This window comes from Oncorhynchus mykiss, chromosome 18 (assembly GCF_013265735.2).
Source record: "Oncorhynchus mykiss isolate Arlee chromosome 18, USDA_OmykA_1.1, whole genome shotgun sequence".
Taxonomy (NCBI): Eukaryota; Metazoa; Chordata; class Actinopteri; order Salmoniformes; family Salmonidae; genus Oncorhynchus; species Oncorhynchus mykiss.
The window spans coordinates 42,967,520-42,992,326 of NC_048582.1; the positions used below are offsets into that span (position 1 = coordinate 42,967,520).

The 24,807-nt window shown below is 40.4% G+C and overlaps 2 gene segments (V, D, J or C); one reads left to right on the top strand and one right to left on the bottom strand.

The window, feature by feature from the left end:
- The first annotated feature begins 4,924 nt into the window (after positions 1-4,924).
- On the top strand, positions 4,925-5,550 carry LOC110496324. The segment is given in 2 exon segments: positions 4,925-5,011; positions 5,216-5,550. Coding segments are annotated over 2 exon segments (372 nt in total).
- Positions 5,551-8,464: 2,914 nt separating this feature from the next.
- LOC110496328 overlaps positions 8,465-24,807 on the bottom strand; it is a 48,910-nt gene continuing 32,567 nt past the window's right edge. Inside the window, 1 exon segment of the V gene segment in view lies at positions 8,465-9,052. Within this exon segment, the coding sequence occupies positions 8,730-9,052 (323 nt within the window).

The following is a 24,807-nucleotide window of genomic DNA, read 5'->3' on the forward strand; positions in this document are numbered from 1 at the left end:
AACAATCTGGTTTTGCCTGATATGTTTCATGTTATAATGTGGAAGATTATCAATGTCTATTTGTTGTGATTAATAATCAACCTTTCTTTACTTTTGTTTTATTTTTCAGAATCATCAGCAGATATAATTCTGACTCAGTCTCCTAAATCTCAGTCTGTTAGTCCAGGAGAGACTGTCTCTCTCAGCTGTACAGCCAGTTCAAGTACTGGTAATTATCTCCACTGGTACCTGCAGACACCTGGAGAAGCTCCTAAACTCCTGGTTTATTCTGGTACAACCCGTCAGTCTGGGATTCCAGGTCGTTTCAGTGGGAGTGGATCTGTTAGTCCTTTTACTCATTACACTCTGACCATCAGTGGAGTCCAGGCTGAAGATGCAGGAGATTACTACTGTCAGCAGGGTGGCAGCTATCCGTTCACACAGTGTTAGAGCGTCGTACAAAAACCTCCTTCAGCTAAAGAGGAACTGCTCTGACTCAACAACTGCAGAGCTACGGCGTCTCCCGTATTCTAAAGAATTCTAAAGACCAATTCTTTGAAATATGACACATACTGGTACATATCTCTCATCATATTCTCCATAAATGTTTAATCTTTGTAAACACACTGGGACGAATAAGGATACAGAGCTGCAGAAAATGCTTTTTTTTGAAGGACATTTTAAGCAAAGTTCAGAATTGGTTTACATTTATTAAGCTTCAATTTCTCTTCATATTGTAAGAAGAACTAATTTCAGTACACAACAGCACGAGTGTTGACCCCGTCTGAACCGAACTATTCATGCCCTACTCAACTTCTATACCCCTCCAACCTTGAAAGAGTGAATACAGTCATATCATTTGCATTCAAGAAATACTACTTTGACATCAATATGATACAGTACATCACATGGCTTCAGCATTAGTATCTCTGTAGATATCCTTTTGACTGGTACCAAACTTGGCCCAATAAGCTAAGCATTCATTCAGAGAGGTTCATTAACTGAAATGTACCAGTAGCATTATTTTTCACGATACCTGTGTGGATCTATACTCTCCTGGACGACTGGACTCTGCAAGCTAGCCACCATGCTGCTCTACCTCAGCCTGTATGCTAACATGCTATTTGTCACTCCAGGGGCTCTCCCCGCAGATCTGGAACCGGCTGGTGCGCAAGGGGGAGGTGGCACTGCTCCTGGCCCTGTGGGGGCTTGCATACGGCCTGACTGCCCCCGCTGTGACCACTCGCAAAGTGGGCGATGAGTGCCACCAAGACACGGGCTGGGGTTCATCATCCCGTTCTCTGTGCTGGTCACGTTCTACTGCTGCCTCCACGGGCTGGTGAACCAAGTTGACGCAGCAGATCACAAGTGTTGTGGTTGCATTCTTCATCCTCTGGATCCCTGTGATTCATCAGCATGGTGGACATCGCCGGAGTGGTGCTGTGTCTGTCTGAAGTCGGTCTCTGCAGATTTGACTAAAGGGATGTGGCGGGCATGCCAACCCATAACTCTAACCCTCACCCTACCCATGACCAAACCCCTTATCCCTAACCGTAACAAATTAATTTCTTAGGGTTAAGATCCGGCTAATGAAATCGATATGACAACAGCCAGCTAAAGTGCATGGCGCCAAATTCAAAACAACAAAAATCCCATAATTAAAATTCCTCAAACATATAAATATTTCACACCATTTTAAAGATACACTTCTTGTTAATCCCACCACAGTGTCCGATTTCAAATATGCTTTACAGCGAAAGCACCACAAACGATTATGTTAGGTCAGTGCCAAGTCACAGAAAAACACAGCCATTTTTCCAGCCAAAGAGAAGAGTCACAAAAATCAGAAATAGAGATAAAATGAATCACTAGCCTTTGATGATCTTCATCAGATGACACTCATAGGACTTCATGTTACACGATACATGTATGTTTTGTTCGATAAAGTTCATATTTACATAACAAAATCTCAGTATACATTGGCGCGTTATGTTCAGTAGTTCCAAAAACATCCGGTGATTTTGCAGAGAGCCACATGAATTTAAAGAAATACTCATAATAAACATTGATAAAAGATAAAAGTGTTATTCACAGAATTAAAGATAGACTTCTCCTTAATGCAACCGCTGTGTAAGATTTCAAAAAAACTTTACAAAAAAAGCACACCATGCAATAATCTGAGTACAGCGCTCAGAGACCAAACAAGCCAAAAAGATATCCGCCATATTGTGGAGTCAACAGATGTCAGAAATAGCATTATAAATATGAACTTACCTTTGATGATCTTCATCAGAATGCACTCTCAGGAATCCCAGTTCCACAATAAATGTTTGATTTGTTCGATAAAGTTAATCATTTATGTCCAATTTCCTCCTTGTTGTTAGCGCGTTCAGCCCAGTAATCCATCTTCATGAGGCGTGAGCACTAGGTCCAGACGAAATGTCAAAAAGTTCCGTTACAGTCCGTAGAAACATGTCAAACGATGTATAGAATCAATCTTTAGGATGTTTTTAACATAAATCTTCAATAATGTTCCAACCGGAGAATTCCTTTATCTTCAGAAATGCAATGGGACTCGAGCTACCACTCACGTGAACGAGCGTCACGAGTTTGTGGCACTCTGCCAGACCACTGACTCAAAGAGCCCTTATGAGGCCCTCCTTTACAGTAGAAGCCTCAAACAAGTTTCTAAAGACGGTTGACATCTAGTGGAAGCCTTATGAAGTGCAACATGACCAATATCCCACCTTATCTTCAATAGGGAATGAGTTGAAAAACGGCCAATCTCAGATCTCCCACTTCCGCGTCGATATTTTCTCAGGTTTTTGCCTGCCATATGAGTTTTGTTATACTCACAGACATCGTTCAAACAGTTTTAGAAAATTCAGAGTGTTTTCTATCCACATATACTAATACTATGCATATATTAGCAACTGGGACTGAGTAGCAGGCAGTTTACTCTGGGCACCTCTGGGCATCTTATTCATCCAAGCTACTCAATACTGCCCCCAGCCATGAGAAGTTTTAAGGTACTCACAAAATAAAAATAAAAACTTAAGGTGTTTTGGTTTGAGCAGCCAATTTAGATATTTTGTCCTCAACAAACCACACTTTTTGGGTTGCTGTCTCTGTGTCTGTATAGCCTCTAATCATTGGATAGCCGAGATTAGTTCCTTTGGTGGTCTACCTCCCTTCAAGTATGGCCTCCATTGGTCAAATCCTCAATTCTATTACGTCTGTCAGCTTTCAAATGCATAAATAAATAGATTTTGTTTTCATGAATACATTGATTTGTTGTTTCTCTTACAGTAGATCAACTTCTGCTTTGGTTCAGAGGAGCCCCAACATCCCATAAGGTGTTGGACTATTTCATCACTTCATCACTTCATCACTATTTCATCACTTCATCACTTCATCACTATTTCATCACTTCATCTTGTGAAGTTGCCTCACTCTATGTCAAAATCTTGACAGCCATTTGAGCAGTGTGCACAATGGAAAAACACACTCAAGATCTATGCAACATAATTTGTGCCTAAATAGATCAATTGTCACACCCTGACCATAGTTTGCTTTGTATGTTTCTATGTTTTGGTTGGTCAGGGTGCGATCTGAGTGGGCATTCTATGTTGGATGTCTTGTTTGTCTATTTCTATGTCTGGCCTGATATGGTTCTCAATCAGAGGCAGGTGTTAGTCATTGTCTCTGATTGGGAACCATATTTAGATAGCCTGGGTTTCACTGTGTGTTTGTGGGTGATTGTTCCTTTCTCTGTGTTTTGCACCAGACAGGGCTGTTTTTGGGTTTCCACGTTTGTTGTTTTGTAGTGTTCGTGTTTATCCTTTTTGTTATTAAACATGAATCAAAGAAACCACGCTGCATTTTGGTCCGCCTCTACTTCACCACAGGAATACCGTTACACCAATAAAAGAATGCATTTCAAACCTTGCACCAGTCTGATGCCCAACATGTGTTCAGCCATGTCAGTTTCAGTCTAAGCCACAACAAGAAGTTACCAACACTGCCAAGCATCATGATGATGATGCCCGGAGACACTTTTCTTCTTGAAGTCCATGATTTTGACAATTTGATTACTGACATACAAAACATGTTGGGACTGTGTCAACAGTGGACTAATGAAATAAATACCAAAATATAGTTTTTGAGTGAAGTTCCCCTTTAAGTAAAACACCACTCTACTCATCATACAGACTGCCATTACACACTGTGGTCAGAGCAGGGCGACAGAACACCAGTACTGTCCACCATTAGAAGGTTTGAAGGATACAGAAGCAGCTATTCTACTTTTAAAAGGGCAATCAGCAGTTGCTACATCTATTTTGTACTCATAAACTAATGAAATGTTCCCATTGACTCTTTAAGAACATACTGTAACTTAAAAATGCCTCATGAGCTTAGTTTAACTGCCGTACCCCATCAAAATGGAAAATATAAGCTTGTTGGAAATAAAATGTCAACAAACACCATATAACCTAAAAAATCCAATTGTATTATATTTTTGGAATCATGGAAGGTCAGCCCTTACATCCATAACCCTGTCGATGAATTTGAGAGTGGTTACATTTCTCCAGCCACATCCCACAGCTTTTTTACTGAAACAGGGGCGTTGAAAATACTTTGTGAATGCCGTTTTAAATGTTATTTACCGTCTTCTGAGACTGAAAACCACTGTTGGGGGTCATAAACCACTGTGTCAGCGGGTCAAACTAGACCTCATTTAAGGCATAGTTGTTCAACTCTGTCATTTTTTTTATATTCTCAAATTTGATAAATAGTAGGCATACCTTTGGAAACTGCTGACTTCATTTATCTGTGTGTGTGCACGTGCACGGTGTGTGTATTTGCATAAAAGAGGAAAGCTTTGCATAACTGTCCTGCCTCATTGCTCCACATACTTTTAAAACCCCAGTGTTGATCAGTGACAGTTCACTCCTTTCAGAGCCACTGACACGCAGCACAATGATGATGTCACTGATTCTTCTGCTGGGAACACTGGGGCTCCTTGTTCAGGGTGAGAGACACTTTGACTAACTTTGATTCATAATGTGTTTCGCTTCAGACTTAAACTTAATTTGTGAATATTGAAGATAAGGATAAAAACAAATCATCTGGTCTTGACCGAAGTTGATAGGCGTTTGGATGATTAGCAATGTCTATTTGTTGTGATTACCTTACATACTAATCAATCATTCTTTAATTTTGTTTTATTTTTCAGAATCAGCAGCAGATATAATTCTGACTCAATCTCCTAAATCTCAGTCTGTTCGCCCAGGAGAGACTGTCTCTATCAGCTGTACAGCCAGTTCAAGTACCAGCAATGTGCTTAGCTGGTACCTGCAGAAACCTGGAGAAGCTCCTAAACTCCTGGTTCATAGTGCTACAACCCGTCAGTCTGGGATTCCAGGTCGTTTCAGTGGGAGTGGATCTGGTAGTTCAAACACTCATTACACTCTGACCATCAGTGGAGTCCAGGCTGAAGATGCAGGAGATTACTACTGTCAGCAGGGTGCCAGCTTTCCATTCACACAGTGTTAGAGCGTCGTACAAAAACCTCCTGCAGCTAAAGAGGAACTGCTCTGACTCAACAGCTGCAGAGCTACAGAGTCTCCCGTATTCTAAAGTATTCTAAACATCAATTCTTCTAAATATGACACATACTGTACATATCTCTCAATATATTCTGCAAAAATGTTAAATCTTTGTAAACACACTAGGACCACTAAGGATACAGAGCTGTAGAAAATGCTTTGTTTTGAAGGACATGTTAAGCAAAATGAAAAATAGGTTTAGATTTTTTTTTACGCTTTGATTTCTATTCAAATTGTAAGAAGCACCAATTTCAGTACGCAATAGCAAGAATGTTGACCCTGTCCGAACCCAACTATTCATGCCCTACTCAACTTCTATACCGCTCCAACCTTGACAGAGTGAACACAGTCACGTCGTTTGCATTCAAGAAGTACTAGTTTGATATCATTATGATACAGTATATATATTTTTTTTATAATATATATATATATTTTCATAGGGGACAATGCACATAAATGAACATCAATCTTGCAATAATGCAACATCCAGGTAAATGTGCCGGGGTTAGCCAAAAGCTATTTTGCAACTGTACTCCCAGGGCAGGTAAGGGCAATCACACAGCCACAATACAAACACTTAAACAATACAAAGAACAAATACATTACATCCAATAATATATCATTCTAACAACAACAAATTATTCGTAATAAAAACACTTTCATCAACTGTCGTCTTACATATAAGGAACTACAGATAACTCTTGTACAGGCTTGAGCCATGTTTTCAATTTACATTTAAAAGTACAATAATCAGTGCAGCTTCTCAAGTCCATGGGCATTGCATTCCAGTGTATTGTATCTCTAACAGAAAAGGCAGATTGAGAGAATATACTGTGTCAAAAAGGGACAAATGCAATCCCCTGTAGTTACTGCCCTTGTTATCTTGGAGGTGCCTTCCTTGAGCATGAAATGCCAGCATAGGGGTGGAGGGGCAACACCATGCAGGATCTTAAAGACAAGGCTTGCATCTACATACTGCTTAAACCTATCCAGACTGAAATAATCATGTTTGTGAATGATGTGATAATGGTGGTAACTGTTTGGGTTGGTATCAAACATCTTAAGTGTTTGTTTGCAGAGTGATTCAATTGGTTTCAGAATAGAAGCTCCTGCTTGTGAGGCAATATCTCAGATGTGAGAAGATCATAGCAAGCATATATAGTTAGGCGGCCTCCAGAAGAATTTAAAGTTTTATAAACCTTGTGTTGGATAATCCAAACTTGACCGTGTTAACCAGCCTTCTTCATGTATCTTAAAGTTGGACTCCAAAATGACGCCGAGATACCTGAAGAGAGACACAACGTTCAGATTCTACCCATTAACAAGAACAGCTTGTTGGGAAGAATCAATGGATTTTTTTTAGATAAGTACAGAAAAACAGTCCTGTCGATATTTAAATGCAGGTAATAATCAGTCATCCATTTAGAAACGTAAAACATAGCTTCAGCTAACTTGTAAACAATTTTTGGAATGTACATACATGAATGTATCGTCTTCATACATATGCATGTTAACTTGTGGGCAAGCAAGTGGGAGATCATGTATATAGAGGGTGTAACGATTGTCGTCGGGAGAAGGAGAGGAGGACCACAGTGCAGCGTGGTACTTATCCATAATATTTTTAATGAAGAATGAATACGGGAACAAAAACAACAAAACGACAAACGAACAGTTCTGACAGGTGCAACAAACCAGAAAATAATCACCCACAACTCAAAGTGGGAAAACAGGCTACCTAAGTACGGTTCTCAATCAGAGACAACGATTGCCAGCTGCCTCTGATTGGGAACCATACCAGGCCAAACACATAGAAATAGAAAACATAGAACACGAAACATAGAATACCCACCCACGTCACACCCTGACCAAACTAAAAATAGAAACATACAAAGCAATCTACGGTCAGGGCGTGACAGATGGTAAACAGAAGGGGGCCTAATATTGACCCTTGTGAGACTCCAAAGTTATAGTAAAGAAAGTCTGACAGTGTCCCCCAGACGAACCTTTTGACTTCTGTTTGTCAGATAGGAATACATCTAACACATATCTTTCACAAATAAATGTAGTTTACGTAGCCATAAAAGACCTGCGAGTGAAGTCCCCAACTTGAACGTCATGAAAAGTCTAACGTGAAGTCTGGTTCCTCAGCCATAGTCAGACACACACACCTGCCCCAGTCCCAGAGGGTTTGAGGCTGGGAGATTGTGTTCTGTGGTGAGGCTGAAAGAGATATTTGCATGGGCAGGGTTACTGCAACACTCCCAGAATAGAGCAGCACAGTAGCCAGATGTTCACCTGTCCCCAGATAGTTCCAGTGAGTTTAGAGCACATGGTTTCAGTATTAGTAACATCATGAAGACTAGTGGATTTAGAGCACATGGTTTCAGTATTAGTAACATCATCTAGACTAGTGGATTTAGAGCACATGGTTTCAGTATTAGTAACATCATGAAGACCAGTGTGTTTAGAGCACATGGCTTCAGTATCAGTAACATCATGAAGACCAGTGAGTTTAGAACATGTCTTTAGTATCAGTAACATCATGAAGACCAGTGGGTTTATAATATGTCTTTAGTATTAGTAACATCATGAAGACCAGTGGGTTTATAATATGTCTTCAGTATTAGTAACATCATGAAGACCAGTGAGTTTAGAGCACATGGATTCAGTTTGAGTCGTACTGTAGATATCCTTTTGACTGGTACCAAACTTGGCCCAATCAGCTAAGCGTTCATTGAGAGAGGTTCATTATCTGAAATGTATCAGTAACATTGTGTTTCATGGCGGAGCTCTCCATTCCTTATGAAAACTAAACAAATCATAAAGAAAAATGTCTAATGGTAAACCTCATTAAAGAATGATATCCAGGCACACAATTTAACATTTTGAACGTCTTTATTGTCTCAACATGTCAGAAACAACAGCATTATAGTAATAAGGTTCAGAACACATGATATGAAAGCCAAGCAGATCTATTCAGACATGTGTTCTGTTCTTTGTTCTACTATGATAAAAGCTCCTGCTGGAGGAAGGATTCCCACAAAGGATCCAGCCCAGCATTAGATCAGTGTGCTGGTATTGCTGGAACAGTAAGAAGGAGAGGTGCAGAGTAAAAACAGTGGAGTCAGAGGGGGGAGCTCATTAATCAGAACACTGGTCTCTCCTCAGTGTCTCAGAGAGCGGAGACTGGGAGCCCTGGGTGACCTCACAGGTCACAGAGCCCACCTTCTTCCACTGGTCGACAGGGAGGGTCAGGGTGCTGCTCCAGCTGTAGTGGCCGTCCTTCTCCAGGACCCCGGGGCTCCCGGTCACCTCCCAGGTGTTGCTGCTGCTGCCGTCCACCTTCCAGCTCAGCTTCCAGTCTGAGGGGAAGCCCTTGTTGGCCAGGCACATGAGAGTGGCCTTCCCCTGCTGCAGCTCCACACTGGAGGGGGACAGGACTGTCAGGGTGGGACGAACGTCACCTAGGAGACAGGTGGGAATTTAGGGCAAGGGGAACTATCAATCACCAGACTGATACGACAATAATGATGCAGCAGTTTAACATCATAGCTGTAAATGAAGGCCTTGTGCATCAGTAGGTTTCTGATCCTCAAACAGACAGTTAGTTTATCACTCTTTATGTCACTCTTTCACTTCCCTTTGACTAGCGACTGAAGCTTATTATAACTACATGAGATGACTGAAAATACATTAAACTATCTTCAAAATGTTATTATTTAAAATATGAAATATGTTAGCATACATCCTTTATTATAATGGAATAAAATCCTATGAATCAATCTGCATGTCACTATTAATTAATATGATTGTTTTGAAGAACGTATGAAAAAATTGAATTTATTTAAAATCTTTTGATAAAATGCCTGTGCTGAGGAAGTAAATTCCAGTTGACTGTAAACATCTAACAATATGATACATTTAATTAAAAGACTCACTAAAACATTTAAAAGTTTAAATTAAAATGAATTAATTATAGTTATGTGTAATTTACAGGACAATCTTTCACAAAATGAAAATAATATATTGATATGAACAGCAGAACAGCCTGACTTCGCAAGACAACAAGACTTTTCAACAGACAGCAAATAGCAAGTCAAAAAACATATAAAATAGCAGAGATCGAGTAAGATGGCAAAAAAGGAAATAGGAAAATTATAGCAAAACTAAAGCCATACTTTGCAGCTGAATGCTGAAGGAGTACATTTATGTTGAATATAACCATCTTACAACAATTATATACATTTAAAAGTCATTCTAGAATAAAATGAATACTGATATGATTTACGAGACAGGGTCTTGTAATCCAAAATTTTAGCTTAATTTTTGAGGTCTAACAAAAAGGTATATTCAGCTATTCACACAAATTGTGACTCATGATCATGCATATTATTTATTACATTTTTAATCTTAGTTTATTGTCTCACAAGTTCATCAGTGCATCTATATGCAAGGTCAGAACATTTTCTTGAATTAGTAATTAGAGGCACTGTAGGTAAACTTACTTCCAAACTCCAGTCTAGTGCCTCCACCAAAAGTGAACCACAGTGATACAATCTCATTCAGCGGCCGTACAAAAACCTCTGACACTATAGAGACACTGCTTTTGTTCTTTGTAAAGCTACATTCATCTAAACCACTCTGATTTGAACAGTATCCCTGTTTCAAATGAATACACACCGTGTTTGATATATTACATCTTGAATAGGCATTTTAATTTAACTAAATTTACAAACATGGAAAATAAATGCAACGAAAATTCTCCAAAAATAAATATACATTTATACTTAAGGGAGTTGTAATAGTGTAACGACCCTGGGTTTATGAGCGCGGAAATCAACTCTGCCGCACGAGCATGCTTTTGCGGCACAGTAGATAGCGCACCGGACCTCGGGCTCGAAGGTCGAGGATTCGAGACCTGCTCCCTGCTGTTTCATTACAATACTGTTAAGCAAATGTATTTGATTTTGATATCAAAGGTCAAGATCTAGAACTGAAAAGGATCTAGAACTGAATACTTAAACACCCAGTTTGGTCCCTCCACCGAAAGTCAACCACAGTGATAAAGTCTGATTGACTGGCTGTACAAAAAGCTCCAGACAGACACAGAGGGGAATGATATCAGAGACTTGGAACTGCTCACGGAATTCTGCATTGTAACTGATGCTGGTACACTCTGGAACTCCATTAGACTGGACACATTCACGTTCCCCATTAAACTTCCAACAGTATGAAAACTGTGACTTCAGAAAGTTTTCACAGCCTTTACTTTTTCAAGAAATATAAGATTTGCGATTTCGTGTTACTGGCAAGCACACAATACCCCATAATATCAAAGTATGTTTTTAGAATTGGTTTACTAATTAATAAAACATGAAAAGCTGATTGTCTTGAGTAAATAAGTTCAGGAGTACAAATGGGCTTAACAAGTCACATAATACCTTTCATGGACTCACTCCGTGTGCAATAATAGTGTTTAACATGATTTTTAAACAACTACCTCATCTCTGTACCCCACACATACAATTATCTGTAAGGTCCCTCAGTCGAGCAGTGAACTTCAAACACAGATTTAACCAGAAAGAACAGGGAGGTTTTCCAATGTTTCGCAAAGAAGGGCACCTATTGGTAATGGGTAAAAATAAAAAGAAGGCATTGCATACCCCCTTTGACCATAGTGAAGTTATTAACTACACTTTGGATGGCATATATTTTTTCAGGATAAATGAAACGGAATAGAGCTTAGCACAAACAAAATCCTAGAAGAAAACCTGTTTCAGTCTGCTTTCCAACAGACACTGGGAGACAAATTCATCTTTCAGCAGGAAAATAGCAAAACACAAGTCCAAATATATCAAATCAAATCAAATCAAAGTTTTTTTGTCACGTGCGCTGAATACAGCAGGTGTAGACCTTACATTGAAATGCTTACTTACGAGGCTCTAACCAATAGTGCAAAAAAGGTATTAGGTGAACAATAGGTAGGTAAAGAAATAAAACAACAGTAAAAAGACAGGCTATATACAGTAGCGAGGTTATAAAAGTAGAGAGGCTACATACAGACACCAGTCAGGCTGATTGAGGAAGTATGTACATGTAGATATGGTTAAAGTGACTATGCATATATGATGAACAGAGTAGCAGTAGCGTAAAAGAGGGGTTGGCGGGTGGAGGGTGGGACACAATGCAGATAGCTATGTGCGGGAGCACTGGTATACACTGGAGTTTCTTGCCAAGTTGACTGAATGTTTCTGAGTGGCCTACATGTTACAGTTTTGACTTAAATCTGATTGAAAATCTACGGCAAGACTTGAAAATGGCTGTCTAGCTATGATCAACAACCAACTTGACAGAGCTTGAAGAACTTGTGAAAGAATAATGTGCACATATTGTAAAATCCAGGTGTGCAAAACTCTTAGAGACTTACCCAGAAAGACTCACAGCTGTAATCACTGCCAAAAGCCAAAGGCATGTATAGACTCAGTGATGTAAATACTTATGTAATCAAGATAAGAGCGTTTGCTAAATGTGTCTGCTAAATGACTAAATGTAATAATCATTTTAATTTTTCATAGATGTTTTACAAATGTTAGAATTCTTCTTCCATTTTGACATTACAGTATTTTGTGTAGATCAATGACCAAAATGACAATATTTTTTTTTTTATACCACTGCACTGTTGAGTACATGTTTCTGATTGGCTTGAAGGGCATTCTAGGGCATTCTTGCATTATTTAATTGATTACGCCCGAGAAGCCGGTGTTTGGAGGATATATTGTCACTGGTGTTGTTAGGCCCGAGGCGATGTCGAGGGCTGGCAAACTGTGCCAATATATCCTCCAAACACAGACTTTGAGGGCATTATCACTTTTATACAATGGGTTACCAACATTTATTCATACTATTTCATCCTTTCATGAGATGTAGTCCCGACACAAATCTGAGGTTGCTACCCAAGGGGGATGGTCATTCGTTCTATTTGGTTCGGTTGCCAGAGACACGACCCAGTCGTTCAGTCTTTTTATTCTCTATCTATGGACGTGGCCCAGTCGTTCGTACTAAATGTTCCATTGTAATACTGTCTGGCAACATACTTATTCCTTGCATGCTAGCTAGCCAACTAAGGCTAATTAAGTCGCGTCAAACATTGCAGCCAGAATAGCGCATTTGCATTTGTTTAAACTGTTTTCTAGTGACATTTATTTGGACACATCCATTACAATGAGGTGTGATATAGCCTGGCAAAGAAAATGTGCCCCCTCATCAGGACACTGTTGTTCAGAGGAGCTAGCCAACAACACAGCTAACACAATCACTTCAAACTGAAGCTGGAAAGACTGCAAACTAGCCGCATTTTTTCAAATGACATTTCTTTGTATATATCTATAAAAATGATGCCAGCTGATCCATGATTTAGACGGGCTGAGAAACGCTTCCTGTCTGTCTCGTCCCGACACGTCCATTACTATGGGACAACTGGAGATCGAATTTGAAAATGGAATGTTAGTCTGAAGTAAATGTGAGATAAAGTCTAGATAATTTTTATAGTGGTGATCAAGTTTATAAATTCGCTGGCTGGGCTGGTGAGATAGCAATAAGGCACCTCAGGGGTCTGTGGTATATGGCCAATATACCACAGCTAAGGGCTGTACTCCGCGTTGCGTCGTGGATATAAGAACAGTCCTTATCCTTGGTAAATTGGCCATATACCACACCCCCGCGTGCCTTATTGCTTAAATAATGCACGGTGTATCAGCACAGCAGAATTCAATGGTTATAGTTAATTCTTACAATTTCTATTGAGCTACTTTTGAAAGCAAACGTTGAATTAAAAACATTATTGGCATTGTTGAAATCGATTGTCATAATAGCAAACTAGGACTGATGGTTTGGTTTGTTGGCTTGTTTGCTTGGTTACCAAGGCAACTACTCTAGCTATCTAGCTAGCTGCTTCAGTGGATGTTAAACACATTTCTGCCTGCAAATGAACACATTTCTAGCGACAAATGTGTTGAATTATAGCCACGGTATAAAAGGGATAATCAATTCGGGCGTTGAGTCTCCGTTACTTAATCCCACTTTGTAGCACAACAAAATGTGGAAAATGTCACACAAGTCCACATTTGATCATAATGATTTATAAAAAGATCTTGTTGTGGTTCATTCTTTATTATCAAATGAGGAGAGACACACTTATCACACAAGTCAGAGTTATACATAAACTAAATCGGAGGAAAGCAGGTCACGCCACACACACAAGTGTGCAACTTTTTTTGTTTATTTTCAAACGGTTTACTTTCCGTTAGTCAGCACCTCTACAAATATTTTTTGTGTCAGCTCATGCTTTTTACCATACAATCATAAACCCCCCCCCCATAAAAAACAACAACATTATTATAGTTAAACTATGTTTAAAACTACAGCATCATGTCGATCTCATGGACTGTCAATCCTTACATCTACTTACATCTATATCAGACATACCTCATATCAGAGGTGTTTGTATTTTAATATGATACCCATTAGCTGTTGCAAAAGCAGAAGCTACTCTTCCTGGGGTCCACATGAAACATGACATAATACAGAACATTAATAGACAAGAACAGCTCAAAGGCAGAACTACGTAAACAACTTGGTATGTGTGTGTGTCAGAGCTCTGTGTAAGTTGATGAAGCCAACAATTAGGAATTTTCAACACATTAATGTTTCTTATACAAAGAAGAAGTAATGCCGATAGTCTCTCCTCAACTCTTAGCCAAGAGAGACTGGCATGCATAGTATATACAGTATTTACAGTGCCTTCGGAAAGAATTCAGACCCCTTGACTTTTTCCATGTTTTGTTACATTACATCCTTCTTCTAAAATTGATTAAATATTTTTTTTTTCTCAGCAATCTACCCCATGACAAAGCAAAACAGGTTTTTAGAATTTGTATACCTTTATTAAAACAAAAAACAGAAATACCTTATTTACATAAGTATTCACACTCTTTGCTATGAGACTCGAAATTGAGCTGAGGTGCATCCTGTTTCCATTGATCATCCTTGAGATGTTTCTACAACTTGATTGGAGTCCACCTGTGGTAAATTCAATTGATTGGACATGATTTGGAAAGGCACACACCTGTCTATATAAGATCCCACAGTTGACAGTGCATGTCAGAGCAAAAACCAAGCCTTGAGGTCGTAGGAATTGTCCGTAGAGCACCAAGACAGGATTGTGTCGTGGTCTGGGGAAGGGTACCAAAACATTTCTGCAGCATTGATGGTCCCCAAGAACACAGTGGCCTCCATCATTTTTTAATTGAAAAAGTTTTCAGCCACCATGACTATTCCTAGAGCTGTTTAAACTGAGCAATCGGGGGGAGAAGGGCCTTGGTCAGGGAAGTGACCAAGAACCCGATGGTTACTCTGACAGAGCTCTAGAGTTCCTCTGTGGAGATGAGAGACCCTTCCAGAAGGACCACCATCTCTGAAGCACTCCACCAATCAGGCCGTTATGGTTCAGTGACGGAAGCATCTCAGTAAAAGGCACATTACAGCCCGCTTGGAGTATGCCAAAAGGCACCTAAAGACTCTCAGACCTTGAGAAACAAGATTCTCTGGTCTGATGAAACCAAGATTGAACGGTTTCTCTTGAATGCCAAGCGTCACGTTTGGAGGAAACCTGGCACCATCCCTACGGTGAAGCATGGTGGTGGCGGCATCATGGTGTGTGGATGATTTTCAGTTGCAAGGACTGGGAGACTAGTCAGGATCGACGCAAAGATGAATGGAGCAAAGCACAGAGAGATCGTTGATGAAAATCTGCTCCAGGGTGCTCAGGACCTCATGCTGGGGCGAAGGTTCACCTTCGAACAGGACAACAAACCTAAGCACACAGCCAAGACAACGCAGGAGTGGCTTCGGGACAAGTCTCTGAATTTCCTTGAGTGGCCTAGCCAGATCCCGTACTTGTACCTGATCGAACATCCCTGGAGAGACCTGAAAATAGCTGTGCAGCAACGCTCCCCATCCAACCTGACCGAGCTTGAGAGGATCTGCAGAGAGGAATGGGAGAAACTACCCAAATACAGGTGTGACATGCTTATAGCGTCTTACCCAAGAAGACTGTAGACTGTAATTGCTGCCAAAGGTGCTTCAACAAAGTACTGAGTAAATAGTCTGAATACTTATGTAAATGTGATATTTCCAATTGTTTTCTAATACACTTGCAAACATTTTTTTTAACTGCAATCCCGTTAACGGGATCGATATGACAACAGCCAGTGAAAGTGCAGGGCGCCAAATTCAAACAACAGAAATCTCATAATTAAAATTCCTCAAGCATACAAGTATTTCACATCATTTTAAAGACACACTTCTTGTTAATCCCACAACAGTGTCCGATTTCAAAAAGGATTTACAGCGAAAGCACCAATAACGATTATGTTAGGTCACCGCAAAATCACAGAAAAACAGCCATTTTTCCAGACAAAGACAGGAGTCACAAAAAGCAGAAATAGAGATAAAATGAATCACTAACCTTTGATGATCTTCATCAGATGACACTCATAGGAGTTCATGTTACATAATACATATATGTTTTGTTTGATAAAGTTCATATTGATATCCAAAAACCTCAGTTTACATTGGCGCCATGTTCAGAAATGCCTCCAAAATATCCGGAGCCACATCAAATAACAGAAATACTCATCATAAACTTTGATGAAAGATACATGTTTTTACATAGAATTAACGATACACTTGTTCTTAATGCAACCGCTGTGTTAGATTTCAAATAAGCTTTATGGCAAAAGCACAATATTCAATAATCTGAGAACAGCGTTCAGCCACAAAAGCAAGCCATACAGTTACCCCTAAATAGTGAAATCAACAAAAGTCATAAATAGCATTATAAATCTTCAATTACCTTTGCTGATCTTCATCGGAATGCACTCCCAGGACTCCCACTTCCACAAGAAATGTTAGTTTTGTTCGGTAATGTCCATAATTTATGTCCAAATAGCTACTTTTGTTAGCGCATTTGGTAAACAAATCCAAAGTCATGAAGCGCGTTCACTAAAAACAGACGAAATGTTAAAAAGTTCCATAACAGTTAGTAGAAACATGTCAAACGATGTATTGAATCAATCTTTAGGATGTTTTTAACATAAATCTTCAATAATGTTCCAACCGGGGAATTCCATTGTCTTCAGAAGTCCGATGGAACAGAGCTCGCTCTCGCATGAACATGCATGGTCAGTGCATGTTGAAGTCATGGCAGACCTTACTCATTCCCTTCTGCTTCGGCCCCACCTCACAGTAGAAGCATCAGACAAGGTTCTAAAGACTGTTGACATCTAGTGGAAGCCGTAGGAAGTGCAAACGGACCCATATCCCACTGTGTATTCGATAGGCGATGAGTTGAAAACCTACAAAGCTCAGATTTCCCACTTCCTGGTTGGATTTTTCTCTCAGGTTTTTGACTGTCATATGAGTTCTGATATACTCAGACATCATTCAAACAGTTTTAGAAACTTCAGAGTGTTTTCTATCCAATAATAATAATAATATGCATATATTAGTAACTAGGACTGAGGAACAGGCAGTTTACTCTGGGCACCTTTTCATCCAAGCTACTCAATACTGCCCCTGCAGCCATAAGAAGTTAAATGTTTTTTGCTTTGTCATTATGGGGTATTGTGTGTAGATTGATAAGGAAAACAATTCACTCAGTTTTAAAATAAGGCTGTAATGTAACAAATTGTGGAAAAAGTCAAGGTGTCTGAATACGTTCCGAATGAGCTGCATATCAGCCCTCTGATTGAAATGAAGATCAAGACGTGCTGCTCTGTTCTGGGCCAGCACCTAGGTCTTTCCTTGCAGCACTCGACCACATGACGAGACACTAATCAAGATAAGACAAAACTAGTGTCTGCTGGACTTGCTTTTTGGAATGTGGTGTCAAAAAAGCAGAGCATCTCTTTATTACGGACAACCTCTCCCCATCTTTACAACCATTGAATATATATGTTTTGGCCATGACAGTTTTCAATCTAAGGTAACACCAAGTAATTTAATCTCCTCAACAGCCACACCATTCATTTACAGATTCATCTGAGGTCTAGAGCTTAGGGAATAATTTGTACCAAATACATTGCTCTTAGTTTTAGAGATGTTCAGGACCAATTTATTACTGGCCACCCAATCCAAAACAGACTGCAACCCTTTGTTAAGGGTTTCAGTGACTTCATTAGCTGTGGTTGCTGATGCGTATATGGTTGAATCATCAGCATACATGGACACTCATGCCTTGTTTAATGCCAGTGGCAGGTCATTGGTAAAAATAGAGAAGAGTAGAGGAACTAGAGAGCTGCCCTGCGGTACACCACACTTTACATGTTTGACATTAGAGAATCTTCCATTAAAGAAAATCATCTGAGTACTATTAGATAGGGTAGCTATGAATCCATGATATGGCAGAGACATAGACATAATTCAGTTAGTATTAGATTAAAGTGAGAGAGGGGGAAGATGGGAGGTACAGCAGAGGGATAGATAGAGGGTAAAAGAGAGGGATAGAGAGTATGTGAGAGGTTCGCACTGAAGTTCTCTAGCTGGGGGGGAGAACGGTTCCCGCATCGTTACTCTCAAGGCCGTGATTGGTTGTCTTGACCATAACACATATATTTTCTCAACACCAGGTTATCGTCAATAATGTTTCATTTTCATAATTTAGCAGATACTTTTATCCAGAGCGACTTACAGTAGTGAGTGTACACATTTTTGTACTGGTCCCCGATGGGAATCAAACCCACAACCCTGGTGTTGCAAGCAACATGCTCTACCAACTGAGCCATAAGGGACCAGTCTGTCTCTTTCAAATTCGGGCTGCTTGATTTTGTACTCCGTCTTGCAGCTGTGCTGTGCGCTGGGCCTTCCTGTTAACATAGCTCGCCTGGTGGTCATCCTGCGCCGCTCATCCCATTGCCCTAACTTCACCCTGTGCCTCATGCTGAACCCAGCGTCCCCCGACATCCTGTTCCTGGCCACGGTGCCGGTGCGGATCTATACATTCCTGCACGGCTGGACTCTGCGCAATGTCCCCTGTAAGCTAGCCATTTTCCACTCTAATCGGCGTCCAGCGCCATCTCCACGTGCTCTACCCACAGAAGTGGAACTGGCTGGGAAGCAAGGGGAGGCGGCGCTGCTCCTGGCCCTGTGGTGGCTCGCCTGCATCCTGACTTCCCCCGATGTGGCCACTCACAAAGTAGACGATGGCAAGCTCAAGTGCAGGTGACACACAGGCTCCGATGCTGAAAGAGCAGTTGTCCTTGTCTTGGAGACCCTACTGAAGTTCGTGGTCCCATTCTCTGTGTGGTCATGTCCTACTTCTGCCTCCACCGGCGGTTGAACTGCCCAATTGAGGCGTCGGCAGTGCTGCTGTGCCACAGGAGCGCAGCAGCACATGTCGTCCGGAGCTTTACGTTTATCAACAGCTGCCTGGACCACTTCTTGTACGTCTTCATCTCACAAAGGAGGCCAAGTAATCGTCTGAGCGCAGGATGCAGGTACTCCTAAAACGAAATATACATTTTAAAGGTGTTGGGTCGCTGACTCTGGGTCTGTACAGCCTGTACTTTTATTTTATTTTTAATCATTTGTTTAACCCCCTTTTTCTCCCCAATTGCATGTTATCCACATGTTTAGTAGTTACTGCCTTGTCTCATCACTTATAGACTCGGGAGCGGCAAAGGTCGAGAGCCATGCGTCCTCCGAAACACAACCCAACCAAGCCACACTGCTTCTTAACACAGCACGCATCAAACCCAGAAGCCAGCCACACCAATGTGTAAGAGGAAACACCATACACCTAGCAACCTGGTTAGCGTGCACTGCGCCCAACCCGCCAGAGTTGCTAGTGCACGATGAGACAAGGATATCCCTGCCGGCCAAACCCTCCCTAACCCGGATAACGCTAGGCCAATTGTGCGCCACCCCATGGGCCTCCCGGTCGCGACAGAGCCTGGGCTCGAGCCCAGAGACTCTGGTGGCACAGCTCCCAGGTAGCGCAGTGCCTTAAACCACTGCGCCACCCGGGAGGCTAGCCTGTACTTTATATGTATCCATATGGTAGCCTAGATTTGTTCCTTTGGTGACCTATCGCCCTTCAAGGTTGACCTCCATTGGTCAAATCCATATTCTATTGCTTCTCAGCTCTCCTATACATAAAGAAATAGATTTGGATTTCATGAATAAATATTTGTTTTATTTATCTTGAAGTAGTCTACAGGTAGGCTAGTTCTGCTTTGGTTCAGAGGAGCTCTAACTTCCCAGAGTGTTGGACTATTTCATCATACTGTCACGCCCTGACCATAGAGAGCTGTTTATTCTCTATGTTGGTTAGGTCGGGGTGTGATTAAGAGTGGGTTATCTAGGGGAATTATATATCTATGTTGGCCTGATATGGTTCCCAATCAGAGGCAGCTGTTTATCGTTGTCTCTGATTGGGGATCATGTTTAGGTAGCCATTTCCCCATTGTATTTGTGGGATCTTGACTATGTTTGTGTGAAGTTGCTTTCTGCACTGCATGTAGCTTCACGTTTCGTTTATTCGCTTTATTGTTTTTGTGCTTTAAGTTTCTCTGCTTTAAGTTTCTCTTCCAAATAAAAGCATGGAAACATACCACGCTGCATCTTGGTCCACTCCTTATAACGATTGTGACACATACAGTACTGTGTGCCTCATTCTACGTCAAGATGTTGACAGGTACATAATCAGTGAGCACAATGGAAAAACACACTAGATGTATGCAACAACATTTCTGCCTAAATAGATCAATAAAAGCATGAATTTCAAACCTTGCACCACTCTGATGCCCAACATGGGTTCAACCATGTTAGTTTCAGTTTAAGCCACAACAAGAAGTGAGACGACTCGCCAACACTGTATTTCAGATGTAAAAACACCTGATACACGGACAAACAACTTTATCCCCACCCAAAGGATTATGCCTTTCCTTTCAAAATGAGAAAAAAGCCTAAATCCTCAATATTGATACTATAAACCTTGTATTCAACACTATGAGCTATATTTTTTATATATGAATGAGAAGCCCTCAACACCTTTGATATGACTTATATGACTCTGTCAGTACACCCTCCTCCCTCTGCCACCTATCATTAGTCCCCAGTGTAGATGCAAGGATTGACCATACATGAGAACGACACGATACTGTAGTTTAAAACATATTTTGAAACTAGAACCATTTTGATTATGATAGGGTTACGCACACCCCAAAATGTTTTGTAGAGGTGCTGACTGTATGAAGAAAACTGTATAAAACGAAAGAATGAAAGATGTACACTACATATACTGCCAACAATTGAATGGGTATATGTAGTCTGTGACTTTCTTTTTATACGGATCTGGAGGACCTTGAACTTAAAGTTAAACACCCGCTCTACACATCACACAAACGGCCATTACGCAGTGTGGTCAGAGGAGGGTGACAGAGCACCACTACTCTCCATCTTGAGAAGGTTTGAAACATACAGAGGCAGTAATTCTACTGTTAAACTTAATTGACCTTCTGAGGCAGACAACCACTGTTGATGGACATAAACCACTGTGTAAGTGGGTCAAACTAGGCCTGATTTAAGATATAGTTGTTACATTGTGTGGTTTATGATTTTAGTATTCTCAAATACGATACACACTAGGCCTACTTTTGGAAACTGCTGACGTCATTTATCGGTGTGTGTACACGTGCACGGTGCATGTATGTGCGTAAAATATGAAAGCTTTGCATATCTGTCCTGCCTCATTGCTCCACATACTTTTAAAACCCCAGTGTTGATCAGTGACTGTTCACTCCTTCAGATCCACTGACACGCAGCACAATGATGATGTCACTGATTCTACTGCTGGGGACACTGGGGCTCCTTGTTCAGGGTGAGAGACACTTTGACTAACTTTGATTCATTATGGATTTGGCTTCAGAGTTAAACTTCATTCGTTTATTTGACTGTTTTTTTATTTAACATTTTGCTTAAAAGGCTATGCTTTACGATATGCTTGTTGTTGTGATAACCTTATTAATCAACCTTTTTTCACTTTGGTTTATCTTTCAGAATCATCAGCAGATATAATTCTGACTCAGTCTCCTAAATCTCAGTCTGTTAGTCCAGGAGAGGTTGTCTCTCTCAGCTGTACAGCCAGTTCAAATACTGGTAATTATCTCCAGTGGTACCTGCAGAAACCTGGAGAAGCTCCTAAACTCCTGGTTTATTATGCTACAACCCGTCAGTCTGGGATTCCAGGTCGTTTCAGTGGGAGTGGATCTGGTAGTTCAAACACTCATTACACTCTGACCATCAGTGGAGTCCAGGCTGAAGATGCAGGAGATTACTACTGTCAGCAGGGTCAGAGCTTTCCATTCACACAGTGTTAGAGCGTCGTACAAAAACCTCCCTCAGCTAAAGAGGAACGGAGTCTCCCTTATTCTAAAGTATTCTAAACATCAATTCTTCAAAATATGACACTACAATAATGTAATTGTTTAGGCTTGTCTATGGATTATGATACTGTACATATCTCTCAAAATATTCTGCAAATGTTAAATCTTTGTTTAACACACTGGGACCACTAAGGATACAGAGCTGTAGAAAATGCTTTCTTTTGAAAGACGTTGAACAAAATTCAGAAGAGGTTTAGATTTTTTTTTCACGCTTTGATTCATCTTCATATTGTAAGAAGCACTAATTTCATTACGCAATAGCATGAATGTTGATCCTGTCCGAACCCAACTATTTATGCCCTACTCAACTTCGAATACCCCTCCAACCTTGAGTGAATACAGTCATGTCGATTCCATTCAAGAAGTACTACTTTAGATTATTATACATGTCACAAATGTAGTCTAAATACTGTATACAAAGCCATAAAAAGACTGCGAATTCCCCGATTTGAACGTTATGCAAAGTCCAGTGTAAAGTCTGCTTCCCCAGCCCATGTTCAGTTATTTAGTTAGACACACAGCTGCCACAGTCCCAGAGGATTTGAGGCTGAGTGAATGTGAGCTCTGGTTGGGTTGAAACTCAGATTTACATGGGCAGGGTGACCGCAACACTCCCAGAATACAGCAGTAACATGGCCAGATGTTCACCTGTTCCCAGAGAGTTCCACTGAGCTTGGAGCATATGGCTTCAGTATTGGTAACATCCAGAGTCATATATTTAGAGAGTTAGGCCAACTTTTAGAGTTTAGTTTTGTTCTAATTCTAGCCTGCCACAGAATGTTGAAGTGTCATGTAAATACATCATAATGCAGAAACCTCAATGTCCTCTCTAATACATGGTTCTGGTAACATCATAAAGACTGGGGAGTCTAGAGAACATGACTTCAGTATTAGTAACATTATAAAGACTGGGGAGTCTAGAGAACATGGTTTCAGTATTAGTAACATCATAAAGACTGATGAGTTTAGAGAACATGACTTCAGTATTAGTAACATCATAAAGACTGGGGAGTCTAGAGAACATGGCTTCAGTATTAGTATCACTGTAGATATTTTGACTGGTACCAAATGTGGCCCAATCAGCCAAACATTCCTTGAAAAAGGTTGATTGAGTAAAATGTATTTCTAAAATCTCTTTCCAGGGCAGAGAGCTCATCATTCTTTATTCAAATGCAATAAATCGAAAGTATCTCAATGTCTAATGGTAAAACTCATTCAATAATGATATCCAGGCAAACAGTTTAAAATATAGAACGTCTTTATTATCTCAACATGTCAGAACCAACAGCATTACAGTAATTAGGTTCAGAACACTTGTGGCAGGTAGCCTAGTGGGTTGAGCGTTGGACTTTTAACCAAAAGGTTGCAAGATCAAATCCCTGAGCTGACAAGGTAAAAATATGTCGTTCTGCCGCTGAACAAGGCAGATAACCCACTGTTCCTAGGCTGTCGTTGAAAATAAGAATTTGTTCTTAACTGACTTGCCTAGTGAAAGCCAAACAGATCTCTCATTGTTGTTTGTTCCATAATGCTACAAGATCCAGGTGGAGGAAGATTTCCCATACAGGGTCCAGCCCAGCATTAGACAAGTGTGCTAGTATTGCTGGAACAGTAAGAAGACGAGGTTCAGAGTGGGGGAACTCCTTCAGAACACTGGTCTCTCCTCAGAGAGAGGAGACTGGGAGCCCTGGGTGGCCTCACAGGTCACAGAGCCCACCTTCTTCCACTGGTTGTCAGGGTGCTGCTCCAGCTGTAGTGGCCGTCCTTCTCCAGGACCCCGGGGCTCCCGGTCACCTCCCAGGTGTTGCTGCTGCTACCGTCCACCTTCCAGCTCAGCTTCCAGTCTGAGGGGAAGCCCTTGTTGGCCAGGCACATGAGAGTGGCCTTCCCCTGCTACAGCTCCACACTGGAGGGGGACAGGACTGTCAGGGTGGGAAGAACATCACCTAGGAGACAGGTGGGAAGTTATGGAGAGGGGAACTATCAAACACAAGACTGATATGACAATAATGATGCAGCAGTTTTACATCTTAGCTGTAAATTACATTTTTTTCCATCAGTAGGTTTCTGTTCCTCATACAGACAGTCAGTTTATCACACTTCCCTTTGAGTAGCTACTGAAGCATATTATAACTACATGAGATGACTGAAAATACATTAAACTATCTTCAAAATTTTACCATTTAAAATATGTTAGCATACTTCCTTTATTATAATGGAATAAAATCCTATGAATCAAACTGCATTTCACTATTAATTCATATGATTGTTTTGAAGAACGTATGAAAAATTATTAAATTATGAATTTATTTAAAACCGGTTGATAAAATGCCTGTGCTGAGGAAGTAAATTCCAGTTGACTGTAAACATCTAACAATATTATACATTTAATTTAAAAGACTCACTAAAATGTTTTAGAAAATTAATAGTGTAATTTACAAGACATTCTATCACAAATTGAAAATAAACATATTGATATGAACAGCAGAACAGGCTTTCTTCGCAAGACAGCAAGACTTTAACAGATAGCAAATAACATTTAACATAGCATATAAAATAGCAAATGAGATCAAATAAGATAGCAAAACAGGAAATAGATAGCGAAACTAAGCAATACTTTGCAGCTGAAAGCTGAAGGAGAAAATGTAAGTTGAATATAACCATCTTTCAACAATTATATACACTTAAAAAGACACATTACCATATAATGAATACTG